This window comes from Melospiza georgiana, chromosome 1 (genome assembly GCF_028018845.1).
Source record: "Melospiza georgiana isolate bMelGeo1 chromosome 1, bMelGeo1.pri, whole genome shotgun sequence".
Lineage (NCBI taxonomy): Eukaryota > Metazoa > Chordata > Aves > Passeriformes > Passerellidae > Melospiza > Melospiza georgiana.
The window spans coordinates 21774870-21787634 of record NC_080430.1 but is presented as its reverse complement, the minus strand read 5'-3'; the positions used below and the strand labels follow the sequence as shown (position 1 = coordinate 21787634).

The window sequence follows — 12765 nt, the reverse complement described above, 5'->3', positions numbered from 1 at the left end:
CAAACACACTTTCCTTGATATAAATTGTGATATAAACTGGCAATACAACCCTTATGCACTCAAGATGAGAATCAGGCTGATGTTGTCATTTACTATACATATATCTTCATGTTTTAAGTAGAGAGGATTCTAAAAGGGAGAAATAAACTCATCACATTATAGATTGGAATTCTCATTATACTAGTGCAACTTCTAATGAAATGATAGTGATAAATTGAGTCACTCTCACTTTCTTTGAGTGACATGAACTCCAAGTTCTAGCATAATTAATCTTTTAGAAAAACAAATTGCTACTTTTCCAAAAGCACAATCCTGCCTCTTATTACACCAACAATTTATTGTCCAGGTAAATAATTTGGTTCATGTGCTGCTTATTGGGACACATTCTGGTAATTGAATGAATTTCCATTTGTTCCCCTTTAAAATTCAATTAGATAAAAATCAGTAAATGCATCTGGTTTTCCCTTACGTTTGCGCCAGCCACCATGGGGTTCCCAAGATCACAAACCACCATTCTAGTTTCATTTTCCATCTTGTAATCACAGCTCAACACACGCAGGGCCTGCAACAAAAGGACACCAATACAGAGGTCAGAGATCACAGTGAAATGGATCCAGTTGGGAAAGTGATGCCTTTTTGACTGTGAACTTTCTTTTGATTTCAGACACCTGCTCAGAGCACTATCAAAACATTTAGTTGGTTATTGTCAGACAACGGGGGGAAACTGATGCCAGGGAAAAACAAACAGGATAGTTTCCCAGTACCTTAAGAACCAGGATGAGATCACTCTATGTCTAGTTTTACCATACTGCTTTGTTGCCATGAATCATTCCTATAGCCATAATGACTCAACAGAGAAACAAAGAGTAGACAAAACTAAGTGAGAAGAATAGGTCTCACAGTAATTCTGTAAAAACATAATTAGCAACAAAGGAGATAGATTTTCACATTATCAGATATAAAGGTTGTTTTTGTTTATAGCAATCCTAATCACTAGTAATATCATCTGTAAACAAAACAAACTACAAAAGAGATACAGCTATAAAACAGTGCAAGCTAGTAGATACAGAATAAAGCAAAGCAATAAAATATGGGGGGTTGCAATAAAATGTGTTGGGGTTTTTTTCTGTTTTCCTCTCTGACATGTTCAGTAAATGAAGACATTTCCATGTATGTGCAGAAAGCAGCTTTGTAAAAGCAGGATGCAGCAAGTTGCATTGCCTTTCTGCTCATTTGTGATTCTCACAGATGAACCAGTGTGAATGAGCTCATGACCTCTGTATAAAAAGACCTGGGAAATCTCTGTACCAATTTGCCCTATCTGTAAAAGCCAGCATGGACATGCTGTCCTTGTAACTTCCTGAGATTAAAAGAAAAGACAGGGCATGTCCTAAATAGAGCCCATGTGAAGCATGCCCTCAGCAGACACCTCATTGTATGCTGACATTTTTACAGTTTGCTAGGAGGAAACAAAAGTTTGTTACACAGCATGTCCAGTGCACTAACAGCCTTCCCAAGCCTCTCTAGGGTTGGGAGGGAAGCATTTTTATATTCTCTCCAGCTGGTTAATTAGAGGCGGGAAGCAATGCATGGGAGAAAAGAGGGTGTTAACACAGTCAGAATCAAACGTGTCTGGAAAATTGTCCATTTGATCTTGATGTGTGGGTTTATAGCTTTGCTTTTGTTGGGGGAGAGGAGTTGAAATTGAAGTCTAAAAGTTAGATATATATACTCATTTGTATTAGATACTGGGCAGTTTCTTTAAAGATGCTGTATTATAGACCAACACAAAGTAAATCAGCCCTTATCACATATTTTTTTTTGGCCCTCAAAGGCTGAGAAAATATAGGAGTTTTTCAAGGAGCTCTTCTGCAATCTGGAGGCTATGTTCCTAGACTAAAAATGATTAATGCTGCAGAATTTATCTGACCGGCATCACAAAAGCTAATTTGTGCAGTCTAAAGATGTGACAAAGGGTCAATCTTGGTAGAATTCCTTCCATAATGAGATTTACTGTCTGTTTTTGCACTGATCGTCTTTTTGAGGTGGTTAAGTACAAAATAGGAAAATTAAAACCAGGCAGGAAGCTAGCAAGAGCTGAGACTAGTACACCTACTGTGGTCAGCATCATTACATTCATATATAACTCAGCCAGATGGAAGGGTTTGCCACAAAGCCCTTCTACCTGACATTGGTAGCAATTCACATTTCTGTAGCAACACACAGGTTTTTTTCGCAGTCTTGAGCAGAAGTAAAACCCCAACAATTATCACATGTGCTCCCAGGGTGCATTTTAACTAGAAAGTGATTGGATGCTTTAAGTAATCCAGGCAGCCTACAAGCTTGAAACTCTTTTGTGGTTGTAGTGATGCCACAATGGTTAAACACAACCAGCTGGCAAGTAAAAAACTTCCTCTTTCCTTTACCATCACCTTCCAATTTTATTTTATGAGGAAAAGGGGATGGATTAGTTGATTTAATTAGTTGATTAGGGGATCTTCTGGTTGATGTATATTTATGTATCTAACTGACATATGAAGAGTAGTCTTTGCCTTCACCAAGCTCAAATCATGTCTCATCTACCCAGCCACAATGTACCTAGTCTAAGAATTTCCATGTAAGACAAGAATGTTCCAGGTCTTTTTCTCATTTTAACTCTTCAGTTCAGAAGGGCATGGGGGAAATGGCTCAGAGCTTATCCACTGCAATACCAGTCTGGATGTGATCTTCACCAGTCTGCAGTTTCCAGCCTGAGTAGAGGCAGTTCTGCCAAAATATATAATGTTTTTGGTGTGTAACAAATATCTGTTAGTGCTTTGTATTTGCCTGATTTACTAATTATTCCATAAGAATTTGGGTCCCAGCTTTTGCTACTAAGGCAGGATTGAGCTGTTCAATAGGGGCAGCTCTACCATGGAGCAAAGGGCTGGTGCACAGTGTTCAGGCAATGGCTGGGGATTCAAACACACAGTCTTGTTAGGGACTGTTGTGGTGTAAGAATGTACCATACAGCAGTACATATTGGCTCTGGATCTACTGCTGGAAATATATGTATATAATACTACAAAGTGGTTATACTTTCTTCATTGCAGCTAATTTCAGTAAATTCACAACTACTGCATATGAACAGTTACTGCAAGCCAGTGGGTTTGCAGGAACTAGAGAAGCTGTGGTAATTTTCTCATTTACCTGGTATCTGGACCTTCTAAGTATTTCCACAATACAACTGGTAGAAAACACACTTGATTTCATTTAAAGTCATTCTATTTCAATCCTCAGCTTTTGACTGAAGGAAGTGTCAGCCTCTGCAGGAATCAACGAAGCTCCAAAATCATGTCCCCGACCTCAGACTTTAAAATCACACATATTCATTTGCCTCTCCACTTGCCTACGATACCATTTCTGCAAAATGTTGCTAATCTTTTATGCAGTTGCACAGTCTGTGTGCAATATTCTACAGGATCAGGTCTGAGATAAGAAGATAATGCCAACTGAGGCACGTCAAACACTATACTGCACAAAGCTGAAGGGAGGAGCTAGAAGACAAGTGAATTTTCAGTGAAGTTTTTGACTTCATCAGCTTCTAAGTGTAATTCAAAAGATATAGAATAACACAATACATTGTTAACGTGAAATAAAGAAAAAAAAGCAGGATTGGACAGGAGGCACTTAAGGTGTTTCTCTATAAAGCACTTAATGTGTGTTTCTTTATTAGCTAGACTACATGCAGAATAGCTCCACAGTAGACAAATATCCTCTATGAATACAGTCAGTTTGAAATTATGACAGTGTAATTGAATTATTTGATTCTACAGATATTTCAGTTCCATCAGAAATGTATCAAATTCCATTTCATTTATTCTTGTCTTACTCTGCCTGATTTGTTGGCTTTGAGGAGAACCTTATCTCTGCCTTAATACCAGGAATTCTGCAGTTCGGAGAAAAACAGCTACAAGAGGACTGTAAACATGGATGCAACCAAGAGGAAATGCAACCTAGAGGCAGAGCTTTAAGAATATGATTGCAATAGGCTCTACCATAAATCTACCTGTCTGCTGAAATTGCTTTATATTAAATTAGGTACATTTCTGGAGCAGTCACAGATACCCCATTGTCAGGATACAACACAAACATAAAAATAAGAACTGGAATCCTGACTCCACTGCAACTGACATGAAAACTGTCATTTTCACCTCTAGTCCATGCCTCAAAAAGTGCCTGCAGACCTTTTTCCATATGCCTCAGTGTTTATGGCATCCAGTGTGATAACTTCTTGTTATCTTGTCAGTTCAAATTGCTCAAAGCCCTGTAAGTTGAATGAATTGAATCCCTCTCATTTATACTCACTTATACTCAGTGATACTATGATACTAAGAATTTGGTGATCCTGGTAACAGAAGAATTTACATTTAGAAAATTTTAGAAGAAATTTGCAGTATCAATTTTTTCCAAATGAACATAGAAGTTAATATTTTAGTTTACATAATGGAACCATAATATTTCAAAAAACATAGTTTAAAGAAATATACATTTACTATTCAAAAGAATAGGAAGAATAAACTTCTTTTCACTGCCATTTGTAATCCTTGTGAAAATGGTCCTTGAAATGCAGAAAGAACTAAAAATGACGAAATGAACTAAAAAGGACTAATGTTTTGATCCTTCTCAGAAAGAACATGATGATATCTTTTTGAATGAAGTACAAAAAGCAAAAAATATGAAATAAATTATGTGTGTGAATGAGCTAAGTAAATGTAGAGAAAAGGAGGGCCGTTTTTATCTACGAGGATTCAGAATTGGATTTGTCAGAAAGGCATTTTTATCCTTCCCAAAATCTGAAAAGAATGAAGTAATTGTATTGTGTTTCCTGGGTTTTTAAAATTTTGTCCTCAAAAGAAAAAGTATTCTAACTATAAAACTCCTTCTCAACCCATTCTATCTTCTCTTTATTCTTCCAAAGCACCAGGATCTTACCTTCCTTTCTCCATGAGTCTATGGTGTTGTCACTGTAAAACTAAGATTTTCCTAAAATGGTAAAAAGCCCTGAATGATTTGTCTCTGTCCAGACCAGAGAATGGTTTGGATTGGAAGGGACCTTAACAATCATCTTGTTCCACCCCTGCCACTGTGGACAAGTCACCTTCTACTACACCAGGCTGCTCCATCCAACCAGGCCTTAAACATTTCAAAGGATGGGACATCTGTAGCTTCCCTGGACAACCTGTTCCAGTGCCTCACCACCCTCACAGCCAAGAAATTTTCTTAGTATCTAATCTAAACCTCCTTTCTTTCAGTTTGAATTTATTCTCCCTTGTCCTGCCACAACATGGCAGTGTAAGAAGTCTCTCTCTGTCTTTGTTTTAGTCTCCCTTCAGGTACTGGAAGGCTGATGCAGCCCAGGACACGTTTGACTTTCTGGGCTGGAAATGCACATTGATAACTCATGTCCAGCCTCTTGTCTACTCCCACCCCCAGGTCCTTCAAATAATAGATATGGGCTAATACATGTTTGGGTTTTGGAATTAGTGCCTCCTCTGACACCTTGGTAACATCCAAAAGAGCAGCAAAAGATTTCTAAAGAGGAAGGAAGGAAAAAAGTAACCATTTGTAGCATGTTAAAGAGAACTTTAGTTTTGTAGATTACAGAACCAGTGGCTTTGCTAAGAGAACAAAAGGAACAGGCAGTAGGAAAAGGCTGGTGTCTTTAAGATATATTTCTGAGATGTGAAGTTGCAGAGAATTTCTATCATCTTTGATGAAAGCATTACTTCTTCTTGGATTTTTTTTTCAAACTAGGTTAGAAGCCCATTAATAAAGTCACTGACAGAAGGAGAATAAGGAAATACCTTGTAAGTTAATTCAACTTCCTTAAAAACATTTGCCTTCAGAAAGGAAATAAACTTGCTTTCTCCCACTCTCACCCTTGAGGCCCTTTTGAACATTCCAGGCACTAACAGAAAAAAGCAGGCTCATGTTGCAACACCCTGGGAGATATATGTGCAGATGAGGCAATTCAGACTTGCTGTCCAACAGAGAATACATGAACACTCTGCTTGTTTGCAGGATAGGGTTTCATCTTTGCTCTTAAATAAACAAACAGACCCAAAAAGGAAAAACACTGAATGTTCAGTACAGCTCAGCAAGACTTCAGTCAACATTAATCCTTCTGTGAACACTGGCACATTTTACATTTTAATTGCATTTTTTGTCCATTCATAACATGAAAGAATTGACAACAAGGAAAAGTAACTTTGTCAATTTTATACTGCAGTAATGCCCAACTATTCAGGATACTGGAAACTGGGACACCTTTAATAGTGGTAAAACACTGGTGTGCTGTGAGGGGAGACAGCAGTGTCCAAGTGTCTGGGGGTCAGCAGGGCTCATTAACTCTGACTGGGAGTTGGTACCATGGGATCCCAGGCTAAAGGAAGCATAAAGGAATTTGGCAGTATTACTTTCTGCTACTGGTATTGTTTACTGGTTCAAAATCTGAACATAGGAATTGTGAATAGGTATAGGTATGTGAACACCTCTATTCCTAGAAGAAATGTGACAATATTTGTGTAGTATTATAAAGAAGTTAGTGGGAAGGAGCTCGGTTAATGGGAATGAACCTGATCTGGCTCTGAACAGAATGGTCCTGTCCTTCCCACCTTTTGGAGGCATGGCTTATCTTTACCCTGGGCTGTGCAAGCAAGGATAGCTGAGAGTTGATGGAATCTCCCTTCCTGAAAGGAACCTCTTTATGTGCTGCTTTCAGCTGGTACAGCCTATGTAGGTAATCCTTGCTCTCAGTTGTCATTATCACTAATATCTTGATTTTACTTTACCTTGTTGTTGCGTTCGACCCCGGTGTAATCTGCTTCGGGTGGAATCTTTATATGTAGCTCAGCTTCATAGGCTCCTTCCCCATCATTCCTTGGATTTATTATGAGCATGACACAGTTTTCTTCTCCAATTATTAGCTGATCTGTATCCCTGTATAGAACATACTACTTGTCAGGAGTTAAAACATGCACAATTAGGATTTATATATGAATAAAGCAGAAGGACATTTTGCTCTCAGAGCATTTGTTCTGGAAAACACTCGGTGAACACAAAAAAACCCCATTTTCTATATAAATGACAGCATCAAAAAGTATACCAGGACCTGGGTAGAAAAGAGGTTAAGAGAAAACACCACTGTGGCCAAGATGGACTATTACAAAACTTGAAAGCAACTGGTAAAAAATTTCAGAGCCTGACTACTTTCTAAACAACAGGAAGTATTTAGTGGAGGAACCACTTGCCACAGGGTCTCATGAGCATTGTTTTCTGGAGGACACAAAGGTGGTAGTTATCTCCTCATGTCCACTGTAATACAAACAATGACAGATATTCTCCTGAGACCTGCAATGGCACTGTGCCCTTGTTTCACAGCTACAGACTGATTCTGATGAGAGTCAGGTAACTCTCTGACATTCCCCACTTGTCCTGCTTGGCATATTTCTCCCTCCACAGAAGAAACTGTTGCCATATTTTGAAAATTTTATTTTGAGATTAATTTACTTCACTGTATACTGTGAGAATTGTGTCCAAGTGCAAAGTCACTGGCACACTGAAATAAAAAACTTGAAACCTCCTATGAACAACAATTTGTATAATCTCTTGGTTTTCACAGAACTAGAGCCACTCTAACAAACACCTGCAAACTATATTTTCTATGATAACCATTAAACAGCATGAATATGGTTTGTTTTAATTTGTGCATCCATTTCTTGGTTTTATAGCTGAAATGGATGCACAAATTAAAATCAGGAAATCAAGTAAGAGTGATTAGCTACAGTAAACAACAGAACTGTGTTCTACATCATTCTGTTGCAACAGTTAGCAGTGTCTGGACTGTGTATATACAGCATAATGTATCTTATTTCACTTACGGCACTGCAGAAAGTTGCAAGTCAGGAATACATAAGTTGTCCTCCCCACAGTCAACCAGAATGTAAGCCTGTATCATTGCCAAATAAAAAAATATAATACAGTTAGTACATGCCTTAAAGACCAAATTGCATCACTACATATTGCTAACCTGTCTTAAATACCACTAGCACTGCTTTGCTGAAATACATCTTTTTATGCTTTCTGTAAGTTCCTTTTCATGTGGTAGTAAGAGGTTGGAGACTATTTAGATGGTCAAATATATCCTTAGCAGAACAATATAATCTTCAGTCCCTTTCCCACACTAACTTGGCTTACATATTCTAGAAGGCAATCAAAACAAGAAAGTTTTGGAGATACTTGAAAGGCCTGTTTGTTCTAGTTTTATATTGAGTCTATATTTTGTATTAATTAAATCCCTGTCATGTAATTTCTGGCTTTCTCTTTTAAGGAAGATGACACACATAATATTTGTAAATGCTTTCATGTTTATATACGGAAAATATAACATGCAAAACTCATACCTGCTCTGCTAGTGAGTTTTTCTGGTAATAGTTCAGGATTGGCTTCACAGTGAAACTATCTTCAAAACTGGTCTCATCCAAACTATAATTGAAGTTTATATTGATAGGAGATAATTTATCTCTAAATTCTGTTTCATCCTGTGAGTAATAATCACATAATAAAACCAATGGTTTGCTATGATTATTTCAGTTGGTATAAAAAGCAACAAATTCAGACTTCTGATGGTAAAGATGTGGTCTTTATTGAAGGTAAGACATGGTTCTTTGACCGATGCTGGCCAAATTCTGGCTGCATGTGATGTCATTAGGAAAGCAAAGTGACTCACCAGTAATGGGAATGCCCAGAACACATTGCCTCCACAGCCCCACATGTGGAAGAAGCTGGCTGAGCTGAGTAGACTCAGAAATTTTTCAAAGCATTAGCCTAAAATGAAGCTGTTTAAGAGAGACACACAGAACCAACTCCTATCAGGTACTGCCCCCCTTCCTTTTGAAATGGAGGCAGGGCATGTGTGGATTTGTGGAGGTAATATTGCTGGTTTGTACCATACCTAAGAATTTATAAGACTTAGCAATGGTAAAATTAAACCACCTTTACTATCTAGATATGTCCTTACATAGTGCTTGAAACTTCTCCATTTCACCTCCCACTGCATTTCTTGGATCAGACTTGGAATAATCTACTTCAATTGCATGAGGTAACCCCACCTGCAAGTGAGGAAGTATTGATCCTTTCACCTTTACAACTTGAATTTCATAGTTTTAGTTTTTCTAAAATTATTTTAAAATATCTTTAAAATATTTTAAAAAATGCATGAATTTTAGGCCAATATTTCTGGTAAGACTCCTTTATAATCTTTTGAACCTAAATTGGCATGATATTTAACATGATTCATTTATTACTGCACTGTGAATATTAAAAAAAAAAAAAAAGAATACCAAAAATGGAAAGCAATCTTGCATTTTTATATCAGAAGATGCAGTATTTGATCAGAATTTCCAGAAGAGCATGAAATTAAGGTATTTTTACATAAAGAAATTCTACAGTCTTCAAAATCCTTCTTTTCTACTTATATTGACAAAAGATGAGGCCAAAGATTTACATAGGGAATTTTTTCAAGGTAGCAGAATGCTCTGGACATACTGAACATACAGATGAAGTCTATCTTGTATCCCATTTCTGTAACTTTGGAGATAACTCTTCCTTTTCCAGTGACTCCTTTTTATTATTATCTTTAAATCCCTGGTACTACTCAAATAATGATGAAAGTCCAAAATATTTTAAACAACTTACTCTGAGATAAACAAGGAAGTCCTGGCAATGGAGTTGTTTCTGTCTTTCTATCACAATGGAGAAGTAGTGATGTGACTGATGGTAATCAAAGAAGAGGGTTCTCTTAACAGCTCCTTTCTGTTTCAATGAATCTAACTGCAATTCACCTTTCAGCACTAAGGGATACAAATAAATAAATTACTTATTGATATAAGAGAAACAAAACAGAAATTCATTCTGTATTATAATTCATTAACCTAGGCAAGTCTTCCGAGAAAAACTAATCCATGTTTTAAGTGCCTGTCTGTTTAAAAGCCCACTAAGTTTTGATCCAAATTATCCAGGATGTATAATTTAAGCTTTCTTATTTCATTGACAGATCATATGTGTACAGGACTTCTGTCCCTTTAATTTATTATTTTTCCAAAACAGAACTTTCTCCAACAAGGTACATTCTTGGTTTTATTTAGAAAACGACTTAAACTGAAAAAAAAAAAATCCTTTAAGTGAGTAATAAAAGGTTTGCATACACACACACACACACACACACACACATCTGTCTGTCTATCTATCTATCTATCTATCTATCTATCTATCTATCTATCTATCTATCTATCTATTCATATATCCATATATCCATCTGTCTATCTACTTTTTTTAAACTTCATTTTCTTGCCTGAGGAGGATCTCACTCCTATTGTCTTTACAAGTGTAGGAAAAAATGCATTTGAAATGGAGCAGGACTAGAGTAAATAACAGCAACAGAAAATATTTCTTACCTATCTCATCTGAGATACTTTGACCTTCAAAATCTGCGCAGACTCTTACAGTAAAGCTACATATAAAAAAAGGAGAATAATTCATTATTAGCAGAAAATGGACTGACCTGGGAATCAGCAGTTCCCAAATCATATCTTTTAAGTTTTATTTTAATTTGCTTAAAAAGATGTTAACTGAGATTGTATCTAGCTACCTATGGTATTCCCTAATTATGTCAGGAAGTCTCCTAGGCTTCACTAATAATCACAGAAGAATATTCAAAAGACAGTCTCTGAATATTTCCTGGCAAAGGTACAGAGAAGATTCTCTGGTCCCAGCAGTTCTTGAAAGAGTCCATGGAGATGACCCTTCTGACACTATTGCCAAAGCTGGATTTTTTATGCTGAAGTTCAGGAAACCACCTTCATAAGAGGCTGTCTGCAGAAATACTTTCTGGTTCATCATGGTCAAATCAGAAAAATCTTGGAGCATATTGTCAACGCTCAAGCTCTTTTCCAGCAAATTAAAGCACTTGGGATACCAATGTGTTCCACTGGCATTACTATAAGATTTTCATTATTTCAACAGGCTACAATTAATTCCAAACATAAAACTTAAATTTTTCGATCTTTCTGACATCAGACTAACCAAACTGCATTGCATTTAAGTAGCTAAGTTTTGCAGAAAGGGGCACTTACATCACCTAAATCAAAGCATAGAGAAATTGGTGATTCACATTCTTTTTCTAGTATGTTAAAGCAATGCATTCCACAAAAAGGAACACAACATAAGTTAATTGTTTTTAATTTGCCTTTTCTGAATGTATAGCAAGCTCTTTTGAGCCTAGAAATACTCATATCACAACTGTAACCCTTATACAAATGTCACCTCAACCATAGGAGAGTCCTTTCCCATAAGAAATATTTCTGTGTAAGACTGGCAACACATTTGCAGTTATACTCAACAACTGACAGGAGAAGCCTTTTATAGTTGTGTTGGCTGATACCTTCTAATCTGAACTTTAAACTTATATAAAAATTAATTCAAAAAAACCCAGAAAAAGTTATGATTATAGACAAGTTTCACTTTGTAAGGAATCTGTGCAAATTTTATAAATATTTAACTGAATTGCATTTTGAAAAAGTTTTCACAAATTACTCTAGATAGTATGAGAAACAGTATTAATTATGCCCGTTGATGCAATTAGCAGAGCGTACTTCCCTGACAAGTGGCAAAACAAGAAATCTGTCACTGGAAAGATGTTCTTGATTTTTGATTTCTGCTGTCATCTGCCACATAGTCTTAGTTCTGCATACCATAATTCCTAATGAAATCCTGTATAATGTAACAAAATTGCTCAGGTGATAGATTCTTGCAAGTGCTTCTGGTTACCAGTCATTCTTAATGAAAATTTTCATGCCTTCATAAAAAATTTTGGTTTGCATATGGAAAATAAATTGTAGGTCAGCATTAAAATCAGCTTAAATTAAATAAAAAAAAATTGCCTTATTCATTGATCTTGATCTCCTCACTACTGTTATACTGTATAATAATGTTCCAATGCAGTGGATAAAAAACCACTAACATAACCTTTAAACCAACCCATAATCTCATTCTAATTGCATGTTTGCTTCCTCTGGCAGATGTAATGAAACTGCCGCATCTGGCATATGTGTCACTCTCATGACCTTAATGGAAAATTCTTTCAATATTTCTTGAGAAACAGGAATGGCATAATGCCATTAATCTGTAGCCTTCAAACAGTCATTCCAGTCCGTGCAGAGAATGCAGATTTTTCATATTCCTTCTTTTTTACAATTATGAGTCAATACAGGAAGAACCAATTATTTCCAAATACACAAGGCCAAAATAAAAAAATGAGGAAATCTTGTGTAATTGCATGAATGCAATTTAGACATCAGACTTCACAGGCCTCACATGTCAGAGTGTAAGAGGGCATTTCCTCAGATGTAAACTCAAGAGCTGCCAATGTATTAAACTCAGTTGTCTTGCTTTGGAGGAGTCACAGAAATTTTGTCCTATCATGTTTGGGAAAAGGTTGTGTTCAAAAATGTAGCTTGGAATGCTTTACTTGTCAAACAGAACAATTTCAGTGTATGCTTTATTTACTGCAATGAACAGAATAATTCATAATACATTTTTGATAACTGAAGTAATGTTCTCAAAAATTACTGTAAGAGTCAAGATTTACTCCTTCCACTCCAGGCAGAGCATGTCAAAAAGGGAATAGCAGAGCAAAAAAGCAAAAATCTGGAGTGGATAAACTCC

General features: G+C 36.5%; 1 protein-coding gene across 1 annotated transcript in view; it reads right to left on the bottom strand.

Annotated features, from left to right (window-relative positions):
• The window catches only part of ITGA8 (integrin subunit alpha 8), a 109785-nt gene that overhangs the window by 47873 nt on the left and 49147 nt on the right, over positions 1-12765 (bottom strand). The window contains exons 16-21 of the mRNA XM_058028536.1: positions 10497-10552; positions 9739-9893; positions 8445-8582; positions 7923-7990; positions 6834-6981; positions 470-562 (exon numbers count right to left, since the gene is read on the bottom strand). Coding sequence (XP_057884519.1) covers positions 470-562; positions 6834-6981; positions 7923-7990; positions 8445-8582; positions 9739-9893; positions 10497-10552 — 658 coding nt within the window. The remainder of the gene's footprint in view (positions 1-469; positions 563-6833; positions 6982-7922; positions 7991-8444; positions 8583-9738; positions 9894-10496; positions 10553-12765) is intronic.